The following is a 12185-nucleotide window of genomic DNA, read 5'->3' on the forward strand; positions in this document are numbered from 1 at the left end:
CCCAAGCACTTAATCCTTTTTGACTTGCCTTTATATTCACCATATAATGTATATTATATATATAATATTATATATATATATATATATATATATATATATATATATATATTAGTTGATTGTCTTTGAGCTGTCACCAGTATTTCAGTATCTCCCATGTTAGAAGGGATATTAGAGGAAATCTAGTTCATTGAACATTTGAACAGTAACCTTTCTGGAAAAGTGATCATCTAGCTTCCAGTAATGTGGAGCCCACCACCTCATGAGACAGTTTATTCCACTTTTGAACATTCCTAATTATTAGTAAAATTTTTTCTTCCTCTTAGCCACACACAGCTATTTTTTTCTTTTTTTATTTTAATAATAAATTTCCAGATAAGTTTTCTGAAGTTATATGATCCATATTGTCTCCCTCCCTTCTTCCTTCCCCCCCCCCCCCCAGGAGCTGACAAGAAATTCAGTCTGGGTTATATACATGTATTAACTCGCAAACATTTCCATATTATTCATTTTTGTAAGTGAATAATCTTATAAAACCAAAACTCTAAAAATGTATCCAAATAAATAAGAAACAAATCTTATGTTTCCATCTGTATTCCTACTCCAAAGTTCTTTAGAGGTGAATAGTATTCTTTTTCAAAGTCCCTCAGGATTATCCTATATCATTGTATTTAGAGTTATCATTGTAATCATTGTACTGTTGTTAGTAGCAAAGAATATCACATTTGATCATTCCATAGTATTGCTGTTCCTGTGTACAATGTTCCCCTGGTTCTGTTTATTTCATTCAGCATCACTTCATGTAGGTCTTTCCAGCTCTTTCTGAAGTTATCCTGTTCATCATTCTTTATAGCACAATAGTATTCCATCACCATCATGTACCATAGTTTGTTCAGCCAATCCCCAATTAAGGGACATCTCTTTAGTTTCCAATTCTTTGCCACCACAAAGAGAACAGCTATAAATATTTTTGTACTAAGAGGTCCTTTTCCTTTTTTAAAAAAATCTCTTTGGGATACAGACCTAGAAGTGGTATTGCTGGATCTAAAAGTATGCATTCTTTTATAGCCTTTTATGCATAATTTCAAATTGCCCTCCAGAATAATTGGATCAATTCACAATTCCACTAGCAGTGTGCCAATTTTGCCACATCCCCTCCAACATTTATCATTTTCCTTTACTGTCACGTTGGCCAATCTGATAGGTATGAGGTGGTACCTCAGAGTTATTTAAAATCTAATCAAGAGGGATTTAACATTTTTTCATATCATTATTATTAGCTTTGATTTCTTCATCTGAAAACTGCTTATTTATATCCTTTGACCATTTATCAATTGAGAAATGACTTGGATTTTTATACATTTTACTTAGTTCTTTATATATTTGAGAAATGAGACCTTTATCGGAGAAATTAGTTATAAAATTTTTTCCCAACTTGTTTTCCGCCTAATCTTAGTTGTATTGGTTTTGTTTGTATAAAACCTTTTTAATTTAACATAATTAAAAGTAATTATTTTATAGTTTGTGATACTCTCTGTCTCTTATTTGGCCATAAATTTTTCCCTTCTCCATAGATCTTACAGGTAAACTATTCTATGTTCCCCTAATTTACTTATAATATCCCTCTTTATATTTAAATCATATACCCATTTTAACCTTATCTTGGCATAGAGTGTGAGATATTGATCTAAACCTAATTTTTGTCATACCGTTTTTTGATCTTCCTGGGAGTTTTTGTCAAATAGTGACTTCTTATCCCCAAAGCTAGGATCTTTGGATTTATGGAACACTAGATTGCTGAGGTCATTTACTTCTTATCTATTCCAATGATTCACCCTTCTGTTTCTTAGCCAGTACCATATTGTTTTGATGATTACTGCTTTATAATACAGTTTAAGATCTAAACCACCATCCTTCACTTTTTTTTCCATTAATTCCATTGATATTCTTGACCTCTGGTTCTTCCAAATGAATTTTTTTTTCCTAGTTCTATAAAATAGTTTTTTGCTAGTTTGATTGGTATGGCACTAAATAAGTAAATTAACTTAGGTAGGATTGTCATTTTTATTACATTAGCTCGGCCTACTCATGAGCAATTAATGTTTTTCCAATTGTTTAGAGCTAACTTTATTTGAGTTAAAAATGTTTTGTAATTGTATTCATTTAATTGTTTTGGCAAATAGATTCCCAAGTACTTTATATTGCCTAGAGTCATTCTAAATGGAGTTTCTCTTTCTAACTCTTGCTGTTGAGTTTTGTTGGAAATATATAGAAATTATGATGATTTATGTGGGTTTATTTTGTATACTACAACTTTACTAAAGTTATTTCAACTAGTTTTTTAGTTGTTTTTCTAGGATTCTCTGAGTATACCATCATATCATCCTCAAAGAATAATAGTTTAGTTTCCTTTTTGTCTACTTTAATTCCTTCTATTTCTTTTTTCTTCCCTTATTACTAAAACTAACATTTCTAGTATAATATTAAATAATATGATGATAATGGGCATCCTTGCTTCACTCCTGATTTTATTGGTAAGGCTTCCAATATCCCCATTGCAGATTATACTTTTGATGGTTTTAAATAAATTCTACTTTTTTATTTTAAGGAAAGGCCCTTTTATTCCTATGCTTTCTAGTGTTTTCAGTAGGAATGGGTATTGTATTTTGTCAAAGGCTTTTTCTTCATCGATTGAGATAATCATGTGATTTCTATTAGTTTGATTATTGATATGTTCAATTACACTGATAATTTTCCTAATATTAAACCAACCTTGCATTCCTGTAGAAATGCCACCCGGTAATAATGAATAATCCTTGTGATATATTGCTGAAGTCTCTTTGCTAGTATTTTATTTAAGATTTTTGCATCTATGTTCATTAAGGAGATTGATCTATAATATTTTCTCTGTTTTTGGTCTTCCTGGCTTAGGTATCAGTACCATATTTGTGTCATAAAAAGAATTTGATAGGGCTCCTTTGCTTATTTTGCCAAATAGTTTTATAATATTGGGATTAATTGCCCTTTAAATATTTGATAGAATTCACTTGTGAATATATCTGGCTCTGTGGTTTTTTGTAACATATATTCTTAATGCTTAGTTCTACCTCTTTGGGACAAGCAGAATAGGTTTAATGGACTGAATATATATTATTTAAGGACTGGCCAAGTTAAGTTTAGAGAGTTTTATCACCAAATTGATGGAGGTGATTAATTTTTTAGCCACTACAATTCTGAAAGATCATCTACTGTGATCTTTGTCAGGAGAGAGAATAACTGTTTCCAGAAAGTATAGATCCTTGAAATACTGAAATGTAAAGCATGGTATTGATTCATATTGAGTTGGCAATCCACTAAAACTCCCTAATGTTAAGATCAAAATTCTCTGGATACTGCTTATTAATTTATAATTATTTATTAAATAGTGAGAAGTGGGTTGGAGAAAGAAAAGGCACACAGCCACATCACTGGTTGCCATGTTTGGCATCATGGAGCAGCACAAGTTCTGCTGGAATCTATAATTGTTCCAGTTTATATTTCTAAACTCCTGATTTTTCCTTATAAAATGTATTGCTATATGACCTGGCCTACCACAGAAAAAATAATGTATTGATTCTAGGAGTCAGAATCTTAGTGACTTCTTATAGGGGAGCTATTATTTTCTCAACTGCAGATGTTAAATAGGAGTCAAGTGTGAAGGATAAAAACTGTAAAATGCCAAACACTAAAGGTTTTGGCCAAACTGGTAAAGAAAATTTTAGTGTTTTGACTTAAAATCTAAAATAAGTGGTTGCCATGGGAAATTCCCAAAATATGAAAAATACCCAAGTCATCTAGGATTTATGGGATTTTTAATTAATATAAATGAAGGAATTAAGGGAAGGAGAGAGAGAGAGAGAGAGAGAATAGCCAAGCAGTAGAAAGGGCCTAGGCCAAAATGGCCTAGGCCTGAGCCTAAGGGAGAGCGAGCCAGTGTTTATCACTCACCACAAGATCGTCTCCAAGCTGGGTTCTTTCACTCCAAATTCCAACTTCAAACTCCCCCTTCTCAAAAACTAACCTCTCCTCCGAACTCCAACTAACTACCTTCCGAACTGACTTCCAATCCCCCAAATTACCTGAACTGACTTCTCCTTTTAAAGAAATTTTCTCTTATGTCACCTCCCCTAAAATTTCATGTCTACCAATCACAGTAGATGCTTTTTCCCAGGACTGCCCATTCTTAGTTCTGTGATAATTAAAATAGTTGGGCCTTCATAAACTGTAAGAGTTAAAATAGTTGGTTGTCATAAACTGTAGTGATTAAAATAGTGGAAGACTTAAATTGTAGTAGATAAAAGAGTGGATGAGTAAATTGTGACTGCAGAAAATATGGTTTCAAGACAGTGTCTTGTTTAAAATCAAATATATAAGGTGGTCGCCAGGGAAATATTTCCAATTATTAAAATACCCAAGTCAATTGGGTTTTATAGAGATTTTAATTAACAATACAATGAGTAATCAAAGAAAGAGAGAGAGTAAAAAGGAATAAGTATGAAGGGCCTTAAGCCAACATGGCCTAGACCTGAGTCTTAAGAGAGAGATCAGTCAGTCCTTAATCACTCACCACAAGATCGCCATCAAGCCCTTCAAGGCAGCTTTGGCCAGTTGCCTCCTTCAATTCAGCCTTTCCCAGCTGACTGTCCCGAGAGAGACCCGGGAGAGACAGAGTCTCCTTAGAAGGAGTTCCAGCCAGAGTCCTCCTCAAAGGGAGTTCCAGCCAGAGACTGTCCAACAAGGATATAGTGACACCAGGCCAGCATCATCTCAGCTGCCTCCACCAGCTCAATCCTCAATCTGAATGTATCAGAATGTTTCTGAGCTCCTATTTAAAGGGCATTTTCTTTTATATCACCTCCCCTAAATCCTCATATCTACCAATCACAGTAAACGTTTTTAAAGGACAGATCATTCTTAGTTCAAACCTAAGAAGCTGTAAATTTTTGAGTAATTCACACCAGGAAAGCTCTGAGTAAGTTTCTCACCTCTTTGTTCCTTGTAAATTAACAAGTTGCTTGACCTTTATAGGTACTTAGCACCCTTTTTGTATTAGTCCTAAAATAGGCATGGCTTAAGTATGGGTTTAAGTACTTTTCATTGTTCAGCAAGGAGTTTACAACTTTATCTTCCCCTAAGGCATGCTTAAGTATGGTGAAGTAGAGTTCTCACATTCCTGATCTAAGTAGAGTTCTCACATTCCTGATCTAAGTTACTTTCACTGCCCAAATGGAGAATAGTCCCAATGGGGAATTTTTAAGGTTCACAATCCAACCTTATAAAGTAGAGTCTGAGAATTTTTAAGGTTCTCAGTTCTCATCTTCTTTTGTTCTCACCTTCTCTGGTTAAATTAAATCCTCTGAGTATTTCACACCTCTTTTGTTAAGCTTGCCTTTTGTAAATTGCTTGACCTTTCAGTGATTAATTTAACCTTTATAGGTATGTAGCACCTTTTTCTATTAGATCTAAAAATAGACCTAGCTTAAGATTCTAGCTTTACTATAAGTATGAGTTAGGGGACTTTTCATTGTTCAATCAGGAGTTTGCAACTTTATCTTCCCCTAAGTCACTGTCTGAGTAGGGTGGAGTAATTTTAAAAGTTCTCAATACATTCCTGATCAAGTAACTCCATTGTTACAAGAGGAGAATAGCTTAACCAAATCTTCTAAAGTACAGTCTGAGCAGTTTTAAGATTCACACAAGATAGATGTCTCTCTGTCCTGTTTAACATTTTCCAATTTCTCCTTTTCAGCTTTTTCCTTTTCTTCTCTCTCACACCCTTCAAAAATATATGTAGCTATCTGTTTCAACTGTTACATATTCATAATCGCCCAATCCGGACAATACTTGTAAAAGTATTCTATTATTTTGGGGGAAGAGTGGTTTACAAAATGGTCCCGTATGATGTGAGCATCAGTGTGTTTAATGGGATCTAAAACCTGTATATCTTTCATCTACCATGCATACTTGATCACAAAACTGGTTGGGATGCTCATTTTCTACTTGAGTAACATATTCAAATTTATTCCAGTTTTCTAGTTGAGTAGAGCTATTTCTCATTATTTTTAATAGAGCTTCCCTGCAACACGGAACCTCTTGTAGTCTTCAAGATTGTTGGGGTCCTATTGTGGGCCTATTAATGGCCAATGCTTCCCATCCTTATTCTGAGAGTTATTGGCAGCCTCAGAAATTACCTGTCTTTCTCACTCAGTGAATAAGTCATACATTAGATCCATTACATCATCCCAGCTTGGATTAAAAAACCCCAAAATGATGTCAAACTGCCTGAGGACAATGATTGGCTCACAGTCAAAAATGGGTATATTCTGGTGCCACATGCTGAGATCAGTGGGAGAAAATGGGACATAATTTCTTAATGTCATATATGGCAAGTTCCCTCAGAGGAAACATGCCTTTAGTGGAGCCATTTTTTGCCACCATTGAATCTAAAATCTGTGGAGACTGAGTAGAGAAGATGAGATGGAAGTGAATCTCCTTCATTTTTAGCAGGCTGCTCTGGATCAGGACATTCCCTTGATGGAGATGGGTTGCAGAGAGTGGGTAGGGAGAAAAAGCAATGGAAAACTGGTTAAAAATTTAGCTACATGGTTGAACCTTTAGAGATTCATCAAGGACCTTAGCTCAGATGTACCAATGATCCAATTCTTTGGGGTTTTTATTTCCTATAGCCAATATTAATCCTTTTAATGTCTTTCAAGTCAAAAAAAAAATCAAAAGAGGTCCCCAGGCCAGTGTAGCCAGTCTTAAACCATTTTTTATAAAGGCTAATGGCTTGGGGGGTTTTGGTCATTCCTGGCTCTTTTGGTACTAGCCTTGTTCCTATGAGATGAGCAGCTTATGTAAAGGAGATCTTCGTGGGGTAGGGTTCTTTGTGTATATTTTCCATTTCCCAAAAAAAAGAAAAGAAAAGAAAAGAAAAGAAAAATACCAAATCCAAAAGAACAAGCAAATATGCACATACACACAAAAATTAGAAAATGTTAAGCAAATAAAAATAAATTGGACACTGTTGGTCACCGCCTAAGTCTCCACCTTAGACCTCTCCCTAGAGGCCATTTGGTTCTGTTCAATTGCCTAAGCATAGCTTAATTTGTGGAGGGGTTTTAATGAGGATTAAAAAAAGGTGGCAAAAACTGAAGGCCTATTTCTTTCTTACTCCTGTGTTTTTTTAACACAGACTTTCACTTTTCTAACTTTTTTTTTACCTTTCACTTTTCTGACTTCAGTATTTTTGCTTTATTCCCCAATCAAAACACACACACAAAAGTCATCTTACCCCAAATTTCTCCTTGACAATTTCAACTTCTCAGGATCCTGGAATTTATCTATAGAAAAGTCACTGTATATGACTTTGTCACTTTATGTGACAAGAAAAAAAATTTAAAAAGGCAAAGAGAGGAGGAATTCAGACGCTGCTCCTATGGTCACCAGACTGTTAAGATTAAAATTCTCTGGAAACTGTATATTAATTTATATTTATTAAATAATGGAAAGTAGGTTGAAGAAAGAAAAGGCACACAACCACATGGCTGATCTCATACCTTCCTAGCTAATCTGGGGTCATCTTGCATCTCTGTTCACTCCCCTTGCTTGGTAAGAATAGCCATGTGATCTTCCTTAATCCATAACTTATACCCCTGTGATATTTGGGTCTTCCTGATTGGACAGACTTGACCTCAGTCAGGGAGTATGTGGGACAAGAGGCAAGTGTCTTCCAGGACACCAGGTTGACACAAGCATCTGGCATCCTCCCAGAATTAGTTTGCATTCCCCTTCTATGGATAAGCCTCAGGCCTTGTTTTTAATTCAAGGAAGGTTTGGATTTAGACCAAGGACAGGCCTCTAGAGATCATCAGGTGGACTTAGCCCCATAAATCACTACTCTTTCAGTCTGATCTTTCAACTTTTTCTAACTTCATTCATTGTATTGTCATTTTGTTCACATCTCTCCATCTTGTCTACCAGAATAATTTGAGGGACTATATTAAGTTCCTTGCTGAAATCTGTGTGCACTATCTCTATGGAATTTTCCAGACTACCAGTTTAGTAACTGACAGAAAGGAATTAAAAGTTTCCTTTACAAAAGAATAGTTAAATAGCATATTAAACTTAAAGTTTCATTAAACTGTTTTTTTTTTCCCCTTAAGAGGCTTAAAAGATTTCACTTTTTTTTACTTTTTACAAACCATATACAGAACTCTTTGCATTGAAATACTTCTTTTATATAAAATGTGGCACACCTATATACTACTCAGCTCCAACTTTTCCAATATTATTAAGTGACTCACATTTAGACATTTTTAATGTTCAAAACAACAATATACAAGTACATGGTTATTGAATAACATGAGTTAATTAGCAGGACATAGGATTTTTTACATTAAAATGGCATCTTTTCATCAAGAATGTAAAAATTCTAAAATTGTTCTATAACAAATGACCAGGAGGATGGTTTCAGAAAAACCTAAGAAGACTTTAATAAAATGATCTTAAGTAAAGTGAACAGAACCAGGAGAACATTGTCTATACTAACAGCAATATTGTATGATGATCAATTATGAATTAATTATTCTGATCAATCCAAGTGTAAGGGGGAAAAAAGGAGTTATTTATTATATAAAATGGTTGAACTGGATTATATTTAAAATAGGGTCACCAAATTTATTCCAAAGAGATTTATTTACAATTTATTTACAAAATATAGAGTGAAGTAAGAAAATCAGAGAGAGGATAGTGTAAGATATCTAACTTAAGCACTAAGTAATTTACTCCCGGCCCCTGGATCAACACAGGCAGGAAGAGTTAGTCCTTAGCTGGCATTGGCAAAGTCGAGGACCTGAGGTAGGTCTCTCCTGAGGCTAGTTGTTTTTTTTTTCCAGAAAATCCAGGAAAGGAGTCAGCCTTTTCACTCACCACATCTCAATCCAAAGGAAGAGATTTAAGAACAGCCTCACCAGGAACAGGGTCTCAGGTCCAGTCAGCAGATTCTACTCCAGTCTCAACTCCAAAGAATGAAGAACTGCCTCTCACAGGAAGTTCAACTCCAAGTAGAACTGCACTCAGGAAGTAGTAACTCCCCTTTTGCATCACTTCCTGTGCCTTCCCCTAAATTTACATCTACAAATCACAGTTGAAACATTTTTTGGGGACTGCCCAGGGGCAGTCAATTTGATTCTGATTCATCACCCAATATTGCACACATGGGTCACAGACCTCCCCCACTCAAGCGTGAAATGGGCAGAACTCCACACTCAACTGTAAGTAGGGTGTTTCCACTTTTGGTGATTAAATCTAAAAATGGGCAGTGGAGTTAATTTAATTTTTACAATCAGGGGAAAGTTACTTAATTTCATTTTCACAATCAGGGGAGAGTTAAATTTAATTTTCACACAAAGACAATTCTGAAGGACTTAAAATGAAAAATGTTATCCATCTTCAGAGAAAGAATTGATGGAGTCTGAATATAGATCAAAGCATACTTTTTTAAACTTTATTTTTCTCAGGAAGGTTTTGGTCTATTTCCTTTTTCAACATAGCTAATAAGGAAATATGTTTTACATGACTTCATATGTATAATCCCTATCAAATTACTTGACATCTCAAGGAGGGATAAGGAGTAGGACAGGGAAAAAGAATTTGGAACTCAAAATTTTAGAAAACATTTTAAAAGTTAAACGAAAATTATATGAAATTGAGAAAAAATAAAATGAGAAGAGGATGTAAATGTTCAGTTATTATTTAGTTCTCGATCTATGATTATGCTGGTACAAGAAACTCTGCCACTCCAAATTAGCACCTGCTATATAGTGAGCTTGAGACACAGAGTTATCTTCCTAAGATCACATGGCAAGTCATGTCAGAGGCAAGATCTGAACCTAATAAGTTTTTCTGTCTAAGGCCAACTCTTGTAAACCCTCTCTTGACCTGTTTATAATAGTCTTTTTAAAATGTGTTTACCTCTTTTTTCACAGCTTGAAACCAAATTCAAAACTAACTCAAAAAAAGGCATCTTGGTTGAAAGGGAAGAACCCTTCAGATGCCTGGTTAAATTCTCTAGTCCACATCTTTTGGAAGCATTGAAATCTCTAGCACCCGCTGGTAAGTATTTAGCTTCTATAACAAAATTTAAGTTTATTTTATTCTAATATTACAGGGTAATTTTTCAGATGAGTAATTTCTATAGGCTTTCTCATTGCTCCTATCTGATACCCTGCAGTTATACTATTTTTAAAATATTCTTGAAATTCTTAATAATATGAATTTAATGTAAATGAGGAATTCTTTAATCTACCAAAAGATTTTTGTCTTTTTAAGGCTGAGTGAAAACTTTGGCTCAAAATCACTTTAACTTTCTTCTTTTTTATTTCAGGTATTGCAGATGCACCACTTTCATCATTGCTTACTTGTATACCCCATAAAGCAAAGAATTATTTTACAATTAGAGAGAAATAATTTTTATTTGGAGCAAATATAAGTTCTTTGTCTTATGTTCCACATTTCAATAAGAATCCACTGAGAAAGCAGCACTTGCCTTCTTGATGAACTTGATTCTTCTCTCAGAAAATCAAACATATTTTTCTCCCCATATAAGAGCATATGCAGGTTGTTTTGGCTCCAGCCAGTTCCCTAAATGGTCTAAACTGGAGAGGGTTGTGCAATAACCACTTCTGGTATGTATTCTCCCAAGTAGCGGCAGCCATAGTTTTCCCACCTGTCCAACCCTTGATTTTGTAACTTAACTTGTAACTTCTTTAATCTTAGCTCAAAGAGGGAATCACCAAAATACCAAGTACTTTATAAAGTTTATAGGGAGAACATGAAATTGTTTTACAAATCAGGCCAATTTCAAGCTCATATCAGATCCCTTTTCATGTGACATAGATTTAGATATTTACAGAAACATGCATGAACTATGAATGGTTTAATTGGAACATCTCTTCATTTTATATTTTATCACATTTGCAATTCATTCAAATCACTGTATGCCAAACCAGAATTTATAAATAAAGATGTGAAAAACTAAATAAATCAATGATCTTAATTAAAATTCTCTGGTTCACATGACTGAAAAACAGAATTTTGTGGAAAAGATCATTTTATTCCATAAGTCAACACACATTTGTGTTGACAAAGCAAGTAATAAATGTTTGCTGAATGAATTATTAAAGAAGGTACTGTCAGGAAAACAGATGGCAATATTTTGTCTTGGATAAATTATAATTTGTATAATACATTTTTTCATGGTTACGAGTGATGTCTTAATTGTTGAACCTTAATCTTTGATCTCCATAGAATTTGAAACTGCTCCTTCTAACCTCCCTTGATTAGGTCATCATCCACAATCAAAAATAATATTTTTTTCAAAGCTTTTAGCACACTGCCCATCAAAGAGTAGGTACTATAAAAAATGCCTATTCCCTTCTCTTCCTTTCCCCTCCCATCTCTATCCACTCAGCTGCCAAATCTTGTCAATTCTAAGTTCATAGCATCTTTTGTATCTCTTCCCTTCTCCCTGGTAGCATGAGTTCCATCATATTTAGTCCTTCATCATTTTTTTCTTGCTCTATTATGACTGTCTTCTCATCAGTTCCACTGTTTCCAGTCACCTCCCTAATCTGCCCTCCATGCCTCTGTGAAAATGATCTTCTGAAAATAAATATTAGACCATATTATTCTTATTTTAATGGATTCCCAATTGCCTCTAGTATATAGTTGGAAAATCTTGAACCCAAGAATACGTTCCCCAGAATTCCTTTTGTATTTCCCAGCATCATTTTCCCTTCATTTATGTGCGTTTTTGTGTGATTGTTTATAACTTTCTGGGACTCCTCATTCTTCCTCTTTATGGAGACCATGACTGGAGTTAGCTCCCTTTTAACTCATTTTTATTTTAATAAATCTTATAATACTTGAGTTATTGTATATTAATTTAATTCTCACAATTTTTCTGACCACAAAGGGATAGAATTCTCAAATATTTTTAAAGATAGAATAGATAAATTTTTGCAGCTTCATTTTCTCCTGCTGCTCATCCTATAGTCTCCACCTGCCTGAGACCAAACTCCTCCTGCTATGAGCCTGCACTGTGTCTTTTTAACACACAACCTAGGAGTTCTTAAGAACCTGGTGAA

At 34.5% G+C, this 12185-nt stretch overlaps 1 protein-coding gene across 7 annotated transcripts in view; it reads left to right on the forward strand.

The window, feature by feature from the left end:
* CENPN (centromere protein N) overlaps positions 1–11301 on the forward strand; it is a 48350-nt gene extending 37049 nt beyond the window's left edge. For 3 of the 7 annotated variants that reach the window (XM_056813286.1, XM_056813288.1, XM_056813287.1), the window contains exons 10-11: positions 10026–10152; positions 10424–11301. In XM_056813286.1, the coding sequence (XP_056669264.1) occupies positions 10026–10152; positions 10424–10506 (210 nt within the window). In that variant the 3' untranslated portion in view covers positions 10507–11301. Of the gene's footprint in view, positions 1–8933; positions 9312–10025; positions 10156–10423 lie in introns of those variants that run through there. The other 4 variants (XM_056813290.1, XR_008915492.1, XM_056813292.1 and 1 more) reach the window with 4 other exon arrangements.
* The last annotated feature ends 884 nt before the right edge of the window (positions 11302–12185 follow it).

Source organism: Monodelphis domestica, chromosome 1 (assembly GCF_027887165.1).
Source record: "Monodelphis domestica isolate mMonDom1 chromosome 1, mMonDom1.pri, whole genome shotgun sequence".
Taxonomy (NCBI): Eukaryota; Metazoa; Chordata; class Mammalia; order Didelphimorphia; family Didelphidae; genus Monodelphis; species Monodelphis domestica.